The sequence below is a fragment of the Marmota marmota genome, unplaced genomic scaffold, assembly GCF_001458135.2.
Source record: "Marmota marmota marmota unplaced genomic scaffold, marMar, whole genome shotgun sequence".
Classification (NCBI taxonomy): Eukaryota; Metazoa; Chordata; class Mammalia; order Rodentia; family Sciuridae; genus Marmota; species Marmota marmota.
The window spans coordinates 1209946-1222719 of NW_025999925.1; the positions used below are offsets into that span (position 1 = coordinate 1209946).

At 35.2% G+C, this 12774-nt stretch overlaps 1 protein-coding gene across 8 annotated transcripts in view; it reads right to left on the reverse strand.

Moving 5' to 3' along the window:
- Polk (DNA polymerase kappa) overlaps positions 1-12774 on the reverse strand; it is a 68147-nt gene that overhangs the window by 47671 nt on the left and 7702 nt on the right. For 6 of the 8 annotated variants that reach the window (XM_048800124.1, XM_048800121.1, XM_015497782.2 and 3 more), the window contains exon 2: positions 574-742. The exons of the other annotated variants lie outside the window; for them this stretch is intronic. In XM_048800124.1, coding sequence (XP_048656081.1) covers positions 574-708 — 135 coding nt within the window. In that variant the 5' untranslated portion in view covers positions 709-742. The remainder of the gene's footprint in view (positions 1-573; positions 743-12774) is intronic. 8 annotated transcript variants of the gene reach the window in all.

Consider the following 12774-nt stretch of genomic DNA (forward strand, 5'->3'; position numbering starts at 1 on the left):
ATTTTTTTTTTTTTTTTTTTTTTTTTGGCAGTACTGGGAATTAAACCTTGGGGCACTCTACCAGTGAACTATAACCCCCCAGTCCTTTTTTTTTTTCTTTTGAGACAGTCTTGCTAAATTGCCTAGGTTGATCTTGAACTTGAGAAGCTGGGATTATAGCCATGTACCACTGAAACTGGAATGGCAAGAGCAAAAAATTAGAAGGGAGATTATGCCGGGGTGCAGTGGCACATGCCTGCAATCCCAGTGACTTGGGAAGCTGAGGAAAAAGGATCTCAAGTATGAGGCCAGCCTCAGCAACTAAGCAAGGCCCTAAACAACTTAGTGAGATCCTGTCTCAAACTAAAATATAAAAAGGACTGGGGATGTAGCTCAGAGGTAAAGTGTCCATAGGTTCAATCCCTAGTACCAAAAAGAAAAAAAATTGAAGGGAGATTATTCCTTACTCTTTCATTGCTTAATAATATATATTAAAATATTTAATAAAAAGAATATTCAAAACAACGATTTTCCTTGAAACAGAAAGTTTAAAAGTAATTAAATTACAGATATGGAAAGAAACAAAAAACATACCTTTGTGGCCTCCATTATAATTTTGTTAATTTTCTCTTTATCTAATCCTTCCATTCCTGCTTTATTATCATTAAGTCCCATTCTAAGCAGAAGATCATCTTTGTCATTGTCATTCTTTTCCTTTGTGCTATACATGGTGTAAATGTAAAACGTCTTCTTTTTTTACTATCTGAAAAAGCATACAAAATAAATACTGCTTTTAAAAGCATCCATAACTAGGACACATAAGGAAATCAATTAGACAAATTAAAAAAAAAAAGATAGTTAAGAATTCTTAACTCCTGAAAAATTACCATTCAGATTTTTATAATTACTCTTCCAAGATTACTGTACTCTTGAAAGAAAAACAGAAATTATCATTTTCTGCATGCTTGTGCCAGCTACTCATTACACTTGAGGCTTTAAAAGTGAATCTCATAAGAGCCCTGAAAGGTAGATATTATTATTCCCAGTATAAAAAGAGAAGAAACTTGGTTTTGGAACATGTCTGCTGACACAAATTTGCTTTAACATGGCAACATCTTTGTTGAAAACCAAGTCTGAATCCAAAACTATAGATGAACACTACAGCAAATACAAAATAACACTTTCTCTACTATACCTTAAATTCTATTGTATACATTATTATTATTATTATTATTATTATTATTATTATTATTTACTAAGGATTTAACCCAAGAGCTACATCCCCAGTCCTTTTAAAAGTTTTTTGAGACAGGGTCTTGCCAAGTTGCTTAGGGCCTCACTAAATTGTTAAGGCTGGCCTCGAACTTGCAATCTTTCTGCCTCAGCCTCCCAAATCACTGGGACTACAAACCATTGCACTTGGCCAGAGCACCATTAAGACAGTGGGGAAAACTACAGAAAAAAACTATTCACTTCCAGGAAACTTTTACATTGTACAATGTTATGTCACTTCTAAGATTAAGAAAAATCCTTTTGAAGGCCAGATATGGTGGTATATTATATATATATAGAGAGATAAATATAGATATATAGATAAATAGTGTCAGCTACTCAGGAAGATGAGGCAGGAGGATCACTTGAGCCCAGGAGTTTGAGATCAGGATGAGCAACAGAGAGACTCCATTGCAAACCAAAAGAAAAAAATAGAAATAGCCTTTCAAATAAATACTTTAATATCTACACGTGGATCTTATTGTTTATCTTCACATTATATGAGCCTTAAAAACTCTTTATAACAACTGTTATAAACTCTGTAACAGAAAAAAAATTATCAAGAAAACAAATTAAAATTTCAGCAAAGTTAAATGAATTGCCCATCATAACTCTGCCTGTTAAGTGGAAGAATTTCAATTTGCATCTAAGTCTTATTATTCCAACTCCAATACAGTTACCATGATATCACAGCTGCCTCCAATTTGGGGTTCATTTATGCTAGACACAAATGGCCAGATGAAACTAAAAAATGTGGAAAAAAATAAAAGGCCAGGTGAACAGATCTACAGCAATGATAGTAACTTATCTGCATGATTTAGCAAGAGCTCATTTACTCCAATCTGCCTTGAGGACCTTCCCCCCACCCCTTAATGGAAAATACGTGCTACTTTAGTATGGTCTATTTATGCAAACTCATCTTGATATCAAGTTCTCATTTTTGTAAGAGTCACTTTTCTTTCTTTCTTTCTTTCTTTTTTTTTTTTTTTGGTGCATGTGGTGCTGGGAATTGAACCCAGGGCCTCATGCATGCTAGGCAAGCACTCTACCATTGAACCACATCCCCAGCCCCTTTTATTTTTTAATTTGAAACAGGGTCTCACTAAGTTGCTGGGGTTGGTCTCAAACTTGAGATCCTCCTACCTCAGCCTCCCAAGTTGCTGGGATTACAGGTATGTACCACCAGGTCTGGCTCTTGAGGACTCTTTTAAAAACAACAACAATGTGGCTTCCATTTTGGGCAACAACAAAGAATAAAAATAATTTTAGTAGGGACTTTGAATACTGTGACTATTAATGGCAGTTCCATTAGGAAAAAACATGGATGCCATAGTAGTTTCCAAACTTTGTGGTACATTAGATTACCTCTGGAACTTAAAAATCTTGATGCCCACTCAGGTCTCATCATATACTAAATATATCAGAAACTCTGAGAGTAAGAGCCAGATAAATAGCAGTATTTTTAGAGATGCCAGGTGATTTCAATATGCTCCAAAATATAGGAACCAGTGATGTAGATGTTGCTTCTGAATGCCCAGGCTGGTTTTCCATTTTCATTGTTTTTCCTTAAACTGTCAGATGCAATTTAATATGACCCTGTATTTTGTCTTAGTCTTCAGTAATTCAATTACTTGGCATTTTCTAGTAAAGCAGGCAAGTATAATTCAGTTATAATTTCACCACACCCAAACTACTAAAAAGTGAGTCCAAAAACTAAACACAGAACTCCACCTCTAAGCCACCTTGCCCTTTAAATGATGAATATATATGAAAAGAAAATAAACACTATTGAAAAGAAATGCGAACAATTTTACATTACTAATTATATACTTATATTAATTAGCTAGCTAAACTCTTAAGAATTGGTTTGGGTTCTTAACTGGGTTAGAAGTGGGCTATCAGAAATGCTGGCACCAGGAAAAATTGTGAGATAAAGTTAGTTTTATACTACTTTCCCCTATTGAAGACTACTTAACCCCAACTGAAGTACAATTTCATATGTATACATTTACTGTCATTTATATGTCTATGACTTCCAAGTTTGCAATACCAGTCCAAATTCATAACATCTCAAATTTAATATGTCCCAAACTGATTTTCTCATTTCCCTCCATTCCCCCAAACCAACTCCACTTTCTTCCTCATTTCAGTTGAGGACAATTTGAATACCTTTCAATTGCTCATGTCTTAGAATCATTCTTGACTTTCTTTCTCAAACACTCACAATCAAACTGTCAGGAAATCCTGTGGGCTCCTTCAAAATACATCCTGAGTTTAACTACTTCCAACCATCTTCACTGCTTTCCTTTAGTCTGATCCATCATCTCCTGCCTAGATAAATTTCAACAGTCTCCTAGTCTCTCTGCTTCTACCCATGCTATTCTTGTTAATTATCAACACCGTAGTCCAAATGATTCTTTTAAATCACAAATTAGATCATATCACTCTTATGCTGAAAACTGTATAATGCTACCCCATCTCACTTCAAAATAAAACACAAGTCCTTAAAATGACCTTCAAGGCCTTAAAGAGTTTGAATCCTTCCTACTTGTTTACCTTGTATTTTTCTAATACTCTTCTGCATGCTCACTCTTCTTCAGTCAAGGTACATTCCAGCCTCAACTCAAGGCCCTTTTGTAAACTGCCTGTTTCCCTTCCCCTGGAGGGTCAAATAGCCCCTTGACTAAATTCCCACCACCTCTTCAGGTCTTTGATTAAATGTCACCTTCTCGGTGAGAGCTACTCTGACCTCTCTATTTTAAACTGAAGCCTAATCACTTTGATTATTTCTAAATCAAAGAAATTATCAAGACCAAGGTAATAGCTATAATTTGGATCTTGAACGTCCCCCAAAGACTTGGGAAGTGGTGGGATGTTTTAGAGGTTGGGCCTAGTGGGAGGTCTTTAGGTCATTGAGGGGTGTGCCCTACAAGGGGATTGTGGGACCCCAGTCTCTTCTCCTTCCTCTCTGCTTTCTTGGCTTGAAATAAGGTTAGCAGGGCTGGGGATGTGGCTCAAATGGTAGTGTATTTGCCTAGCATGCATGAGGCACAGGGTTCGATTCTCAGCACCACATAAAAATAGAAGACATTGTGTCTACCTAAAACTAAAAAATAAACATTAAAAAAAAAAAAAAAGAAAGAAAGAAGGTGAGCAGTTGTGCTGGGCCATACACTCCTGCCATACACGTTCTGCCCTGCCACAGGCACAAAGCAACATGCCAACCCATCATGGACTGGAATCTCCAAAGTAATGAGCCAAAATAAACCTTTTCTCTCCCTCTTTAAGCAGGGATTGAACTCGGGGATACTTCCATCACTGAGCATGTAGCCTAGTCCTTTTTGTTTTATTTTTTTGAGACAGTACTAAGTCTTACTAAGTGGCAGAGGTTAGCCTCAAACTTTCAATCCTCCTGCCTTAGCCTCCCAATTCACTGGGATTATGGGTGTGTACTATGGCTCCCAGCTAACTTTTTTTCTTTATAGTTTGATTATCTCAGGTATTTCTTAGAGTAACAGAAAGTTAATACCATAATAACAACACACTAAATTTTGGTATATCTGAATCACTATGAATTTCTTTTGGGTCTAATATTTATGTCTGTGGTGAGCATGCTTTCACATTTTTATAGGTCTTTCCAAAATCCTTTCAACTTTTCTATAGTCTCTCAGTAGTCCTGATTATCTATATTTTTCCCATTAGTTCTTCAGTCAGTTTGTTATCTAGAAATCCATAAATTTAAAAAAGGGCTCCTAGCAGAGATATTCACATGATATCACTAAGTATGATTTTCCTGTGAAGTAAGATTTACTTCAGATGGCTTTATGAGGACAACAGATAAATGTTAAGTGCCTAGTATAGTGTCTGGTATGTGACAAGATCTCAGTCAACAGTTATTATGGTAATTATTATTATTAAAGTTAAGCCAAATTTCCAGAGCTATGAATATCAGTAGTTTTCCTTTTCTTACTTTTCTCCCTTTAAAATAAAGACAAGCAACTATAAAAAGCAACCGAGTAAGCATCCAAAAGAAAAAACAAGGGTCACAGATTACATAGGTGAATTTTATTGGTTTTTGCTTTCAAACAAGTATTTGTAGTAGGATTACTCATATAAAGCCCAAATTATTTGAATGGATGTGACTGTGACTTTATAAACAAAAGTTGGGAGGGGTTTCTTTTTGAAAAGGGAAATAGGCAAATACAGCCTGTTTTGCTTCAACTAAGAAGCACAAACAGTAATGCACAAAGTTCTTTCAAAGGAAAGAACTTCGTGTTCCTGTGGTTTAGTATATTGATTTAAAGGCACATATTTCTCCAAAAATATTCAAAATTCTTCCTGGTATGATTCTACCAACAACTATTCAGGTTACCACTTTAAAATATAAGGCAAAACTCTGTTTTTGGTATGGAAAGGAATAGAAGGAATTCTAAGGAAGAATTTTTAGCATTCTCTCTAACTATTAAAAAAACACAAAATTATGTAAACAATATCACAAGTACTTAGCATATTGAGCAAAGTCACTGGAATTAATCTACCAGAAAATATGCAAAATACACTTAAGGTAATAAGACAGGGAAAAAAAGATAGAGGGACTGAGAGTGAGAGAAAGAGAAGTATGAATAGCGAAAACTGAACTTCAGAGTAAGTTCCTATGTGGAGGGGTGGGGCTGTAGCTCAGTGGTAGTGTGCCTGCCTAGCATGTATGAGGCACTGGGTTCATCCTCAGCACCAAACAAATAAATAAATACATACAGAAAATGATAATGTTTTTTTTAAAAAGTTCCTGTGTGGAGCTTGTTGCCCATTTCTAATTACTGTAAATAATCAAACCCCATTAACTTATTCAGAAAACTTTAATATATATAAAAATGATCATTATCATTATTAGTAATAGTAGTAGTAGTAGAAGAAGAAGCAGCAGTACTGCAGATTGACCCAGGGGCAACTTTACCACTGAGCTATATCCCCAGCCCTTTCTTTCTTTCTTTTTTTTTTTTTTAATTTTGAGACAGGGTCTCCCTAAATTGCTGGGAGTCTCATTAAGTTGGTAAGACTGCCCTGGACTTAAGATACTCCTGCCACAGTCTCCCAAGTTGCTGGGATTATGGTGTGTGCCACTACACCTGCCATGAATATTATTTTTAAATCTCCCAAATGGGGCTTGGGACTCTGGGTACCATCCCTAGAAAGGCAGGGAATTGGGAATTAAATCTCTCAAATGCTCAAATATTTAGTACTTTTGTTTAACAAAGTAAACATCCAGCATAAAACTTCAGATTATTCTTTTTACTGTCTAGTTTTAAATACAATGAATTAAGAATATTGTTCTAAAATTAAAATAGTATTTTTCAAGTCAATACATCTCAGATGATGGACATTTTAAAAAGTCCTTTTCATTTTCATTACTATAAAACTATTTTTTAAAGCTTGAAAGTTGTTAATTGTAACCCAAGACTTTCACAGATTATTATTTTTCCATATTCCATTCCAATTATTTTATATACGTATAAATGAAAACATGTATTGAAATCACATGCCAACAAGTTTTACATGATGAGAATGAAACCAGAGATGCAACTTTTCGTTTTTAGCTTCCACCTTCAGAGTAAGACCTACACATACAGGAACCATACATATATTCTCTTTCACGGTCTTTTCCCCTCTTCCTTTTTCTGTTAACTTAGCTGGTTCTTATGAAGAAGAATGAATGGGACAGTCAAAACATCAGCACTACTTAATCCTATGTACATAAAATTCACTCTTACAAAACAATAAGTTGAAACTATCTTTAGTACAGAATGAAAAATATTCTGAAACACACTATAATATCAACTCAAAATTCTCTAAGACAGTATAAATTTCTATTTTGACAAGTTTAATACTTCATAACACAAAAGGTTGGCTGAGGGGTTCTTTCCTTATTAGATCATGGCAGCAAAAATGCCTGTCTTTATAAATGTGATGCTGAACAAATCAATTGTTTTAGTTGAGGTATATGATAAAATGTACAAATCTTTTTTTTTTTTTAAAAGAGAGAGAGAGAGAATTTTAATATTTATTTTTTAGTTTTCGGCTGACACAACATGTTTATTTGTATGTGGTGCTGAGGATCGAACCCAGACCGCATACATGGCAGGTGAGCGCGCTACCTCTTGAGCCACATCCCAAGCCCAAAATGTACAAATCTTAAGAAATAGTTAGTACATTCTGCCGCAGTACCTTTTTGGTCACTATTCTACAATCTAGAAATTTATTATTTTAATAGAAAATTACAAAAGAAGCCAGTAGGGTTACAATACTGAGCTATGATTATACTATTTATCACTATACTATATTCTATATTATTGAAAGGCAAATACCTAATAATATCAGAAAGAGTTATATGAGCTATTATTTTCCTGTCACAGAAAGATGATCCCCTTCAATGACTTCTTTGCCAACTGTTTCAAAGTTTCCTCTGAATCCTAACCTTGATATTGCTTCTTTCTTTCTTTCTTTCTTTTTTTACTTTTTGGCAATGCTAGAGATTGAACTCAGAGCTCACACATGCTAGGCAAACCCTTTACCACTGAGCCACTTTCTTTCTTTCTTTCTTTCTTTCTTTCTTTCTTTCTTTCTTTCTTTCTTTCTTTTTGAGAGAGAGAGAGAGAGAGAGAATATCTTTTTTTTTTTTTTTTTAAGATGGACACAACACAATGCCTTTATTTTTATGTGGTGCTGAGAATCAAACCCGGGTCCCGCCAGTGCTAAGCAAGCACTCTACCGCAGCCACAACCACAGCCCCCATATTGTTTCTTCATCCACTGCTGTTGAGTTCTAAATTTTCTTTTCTTTTTTTTCTTATTTACTCTCCCCTTAATATTTCTTAGCCACCTGGATATTTTCCATCTTTTGTTTCAGTGTTGTATTCTAGATGTATCTAGTTATGTCTGAACAAATTACTCTTGGCTCTCCCCTTCTGCAGTTCTAAATTTTCTTGAAGTATTAACAGTCTATGGCAGGGTTATGTTCTCTATTTTATTAAAACACTTTAGCAACATAACCTGTTTCCAGTGAAATTTTAGGGAAAACCTCAACACCTTCCCTTAAATTTTTGTTCTACAATGTCCAGCTCTTATATAATTTCCTCATGTGTATTTTATCACTAAGGTAAAAGAATGGGTAAACTACAGAAAAGGGAAAATTCATGGTAATCTTTCTTTCTTTAGAAAAACTTCTCCCAAATTTCTAAGAAATAACTGTATGAACATAGATATATGTTGAATATATGCAAAGCCTGCACTAACAAATTGAACAAAATAACAACAGTTGCTCACTGTTGATGAATTTTAACAGATGGTTTTCACAAAAAGGCTCTGAGAATCATTATTATTTTCTCCCAAATCATTTCATATATGCCTAAAACCTAGAAACAAAAAAATTAAGTTCCTTAACTTCTTGCTTCAAAATCTCTGCCTGAGAGTTCCAACATTATAACATCATTTTAAATGACTATGTAGTATTACAGTGTATGGTTGGAAAATCTTCCTTAACAGATCCCCCCTAAGGACATCAGTCAGATTATTTCCAAATTTTCCTATTAAAAAAAAAAAAAAAAGCTGTGGGCTGGGGTTGTGGCTCAGTGGTTGAGGGCTTGCTTAGCATGTGTGAGGCCCTGGGTTCAATCCTCAGCACCACAGAAAAATAATTAATTAAACAAAGGTATTATGTCTATCTACAATGAAAAACATTTTTTTAAAAAAGCTGTGATAAATATCTATGCTCATAAATTCTTAGGAACTATCTAATAAGACACCTTAAAACAATGGACAAAAGGAATATTATCAGGTTCTGCCCAGTAAACTCTAGGATGAATAAAGGAAACACATGGAATTCTTCGACAACCGATCTACTTACCTTCTTGTCTACCTGATATTCTACTTCTCTGTTGAGAGCCACAGCCGAAGGGGCCCCAGCAAACTTCCAGCTGCCGGCTGATGATTGGCTCACAGCGGCCCCAGCAACATCTAGCTGATTGGCTCCTTTGCGGTGATACTCATTGGGCTGTTTCCCTGCCCTTTCAGACCACGGAGCTGCTCATTGGGGGACTTTTTTGGCTCCGCCCACGTGACCCAGCCAATCGGCCTCAAGAGCAGGAGGATTGTGGGAGGTGGAGAGAAGCTTGTGGGGAGAGAGAGGCTTGTGGAAAGCCGGTGGTGGCAGTTGAGGCTCTGAGGGTTTTTCCTGAGAGGCTGTTTTGTTTGGCGTGTGTGGTTCTAAAAATAAAGTTAGTTTCTTTTGACAAGTGGCTCCTGATTGTGCCCAGCCAGACTGCGGCACTTCTCTACTTTATTCCCAAAAGATTTTGTGGTAGCTTATAAAAAGAATTCAAGAATTAAGTGAAGTGAGCCAGGTGTGGTGGTGCATGCCTGTAATCCCAGCAACCTGGGAGACTGAGGCAGGATTGCAAGTTTGAGGCCAGCTTCAGCAATTTAGCCAAACCCTGCCCCCACCCCCACCCCCACAAAAAAAAGGACTGGGGATGTACTTTACCACCCAGCAGTAAAGAACCCTTGGTTCAAACCCCAGCACCTGCCCCCAAAGGTTTAAAAATGTAAAAGAAAATAGATTTATACACTCTTCATTTCCTATTCCTAAAGTACCAAAATAACTGTTTTGCTCTAGAAAGTATAGCTATTCCACCTTTAGACAGATGTTTGTTGACAACACTGACTCTTCTCCAAGATTCAAAGGAAGGATAACAGCCAAATAAACTCTGTACTCCTCAAAAATTTTAATCCCAGATTGGTTTCAGCTGGATTAACATACTCACTCAACCCTAAAGCATTAAGGGACCTACTTGGGACTGATACAGTTCCTGAACCTGGTTTTTTGAGCTGTTCATCTCTTCCTTAAAGAACTGAGCTAGGGCTGGGGTTGTGGCTCAGTGGTTGAGTACGTACTTGGCATAGTGTGAGGGCTTGGGTTTGATCCTCAGCACCACATAAGAAATAAAGGTATTCGTTCATTTACAACTAAAAAACAACAACAAAAGAACTGGGCTAACCACCTTCCTGTATTTTCCAATGAATGCTTTCCTCAAGTCCTGCTCCCTCTTCATTTGCCTAATAATATCTGTTTTTCTGTTTCTGATATGTGGCAGGGTAGTCTTGCTCACCTCACTTACAATTCTTATATACATCACATTTTTTTTTTCTGTTTTTCAAAGTAACTGCTCTTACTACAGAAGAGAAAAAAAGGTTTTTTAAGGCTTCAAAATTTCACAGGAAATCTGTTTGAATTATATACCTGTTTAACTTAATCTTAACCACAAAATAGTTTGGGGTGCTTATTCCACAAAAACAAGCAATAGATGGAATCTCTTCTTTTGTTGTTCTTTTGTTGGAAGAAGGCCTTTGTCTCCAGAGTTAACACAGGCATTTCTTCATTTCACATATCTTTTCATATGTCTGCCTGACAGCTAAAGTAAATATTACTTTACATTAGCCATGATCCCCTTGACTCACTTTAGTCATGATAATTCTCTCAGATTGTGATTTAGACAATGTGGTTCTACTATGAACTGCTTGCTACAGCAAGATCTACACAATAGCTTTTCTTATGCTGAAACCTGAAAACTTCTTTCAACATTTTAAGTATTTCTAACTAACTGAAATGGTCTACTTAGATGTCACAATGGGGAAATAGTTCATCTTTTATATGTGATATTATTTTCTATTTTTAAAAAAATTTCAGTGGATTTAGCAAAGATATTAAGATGTGCTTTGATTTTTAAGGTAAGAAATGCCTCATTGGAGCAAATTATTATTATTTTAGAATGAATTACAATAGCGAACCCTTTAATGTGGGACAGGAAAAGGAAATAAAACCAGTCCAGGTTTGGTTGTGGGGAAAAAAGGAAGGAATGTGGTTATATTAACCCTCAATATATCCTACAATATATAAGGCCAAATTTTAATGCTTGAGTTTCTTCTTTGAGCAACTTTAATTCAAGTCTTATTCTTAGAAGTCTTCCAAAGAACAGAAAAGTGTTCATTTTTAACAATAAAATTCCTTCATTCTGTGGTTACTGAATGATCTGTTCAATGTCTTTATAAATTGAAGACATACAATGATATATTAGGGATCTTAATTTTTTATATCTTGAGTATTTTCCTACTTCATCATCCTTAGAATTATTTAAGCATTACTCATCAATTATTTTTTTAGCAGCTATCCCAAAATTAAGTAAAAAATGGAACACTGTGATCACCTAGAAAGATAACTTAGTAGGGAAAATAAGTTATGATTATATCATCCTTCAGTTTTTATGTGGTGTTGCTCACAGTATCATGTTTTGAAAGCATAGAAATCACTGTTTTGTAGCTTTCATTGAACACATTTCAGAGTCCTAAATTTTTCATTCTATCTATAATGTCAAAGAGAGAAACAATGACCATTTTCAAAATTATTAGGCAAATTAGAATGCAAAGAACAAATAGTCTCTAGATTACGACAAAACTGACCATACAAATAAAATCTCAAACTATGAATTCTCAAATGAATCAGGGATGATACTTCTGAAACTCAAGAATAATGAGTGAACAAGTGATTTTAAGGACAAAGAGGAAATACGGCATTCCTATCCAGTTAGTCATTCAACAGGAAGGACTTCATCATGATGTGTTTTGCACAGGAATGCAGAACACTACTGCATTTGGCTAAAAGGATGTTGTATGATAGTATTTTCATCCTTTATTATATTTGTGTACTAAGTTACTTGATATGGTTTATAAGTGAACAAGTGCTTAAGGAAGACTTACATAAAAAGGGGACAGGAAAGAAACTGATAGTGTAGAAATGAGAAATTTATCAGACTTATCATTTTAACTAGTGTTCATAAAAATACAAATGAAATGTTTCACAAAGAGGATCAGAGGTACATGGTTGTTTTTTCTTCTTAACAAGATCATGATGTCAAGATTTTCAATGTTGTTGGATTTTGATGACAGAAGCACAAGATAAGTAACTAGAATAAGCTAAAATCTATTAAAGATGCATATGAGATCTGGAATCTTTATTTATAGAATAGATAGTTCCAGGTTCAAACATAAGAGTCAATGGACAGCTAGTTACATTCAAAGGACATCATCCATTTCAGGAAAATACAGTTAACAAAAATCTGGGTTTCCTATATTTCAGTTTTTATTATAATTTGTAATAAAGTTGTTTTCACCACAATATTGTTACTTCTGATTATTCTTAAAATGGCTCAAAATATAAAAAAAATAAAATAATGTTAATGACCATTTTCTTGATATGCTAAGTGTTAAATCAACACAGCAAGGTGTGGTGGTACACACTTGTAATTCTAATGACTTGGGAGACTGAGTAGGAGGATTACAATTTTGAGGACAGTACCAGGAATCCAGTGAGACTTTGTCTCAAAATAAAAATTAAAGGGCTGAGGATGTGGCTCAATGGTTAAGCACCTGTGGGTTCAATCTCTGGCACCAAAAAAAAAAAAAAAAAAAAAAAAAC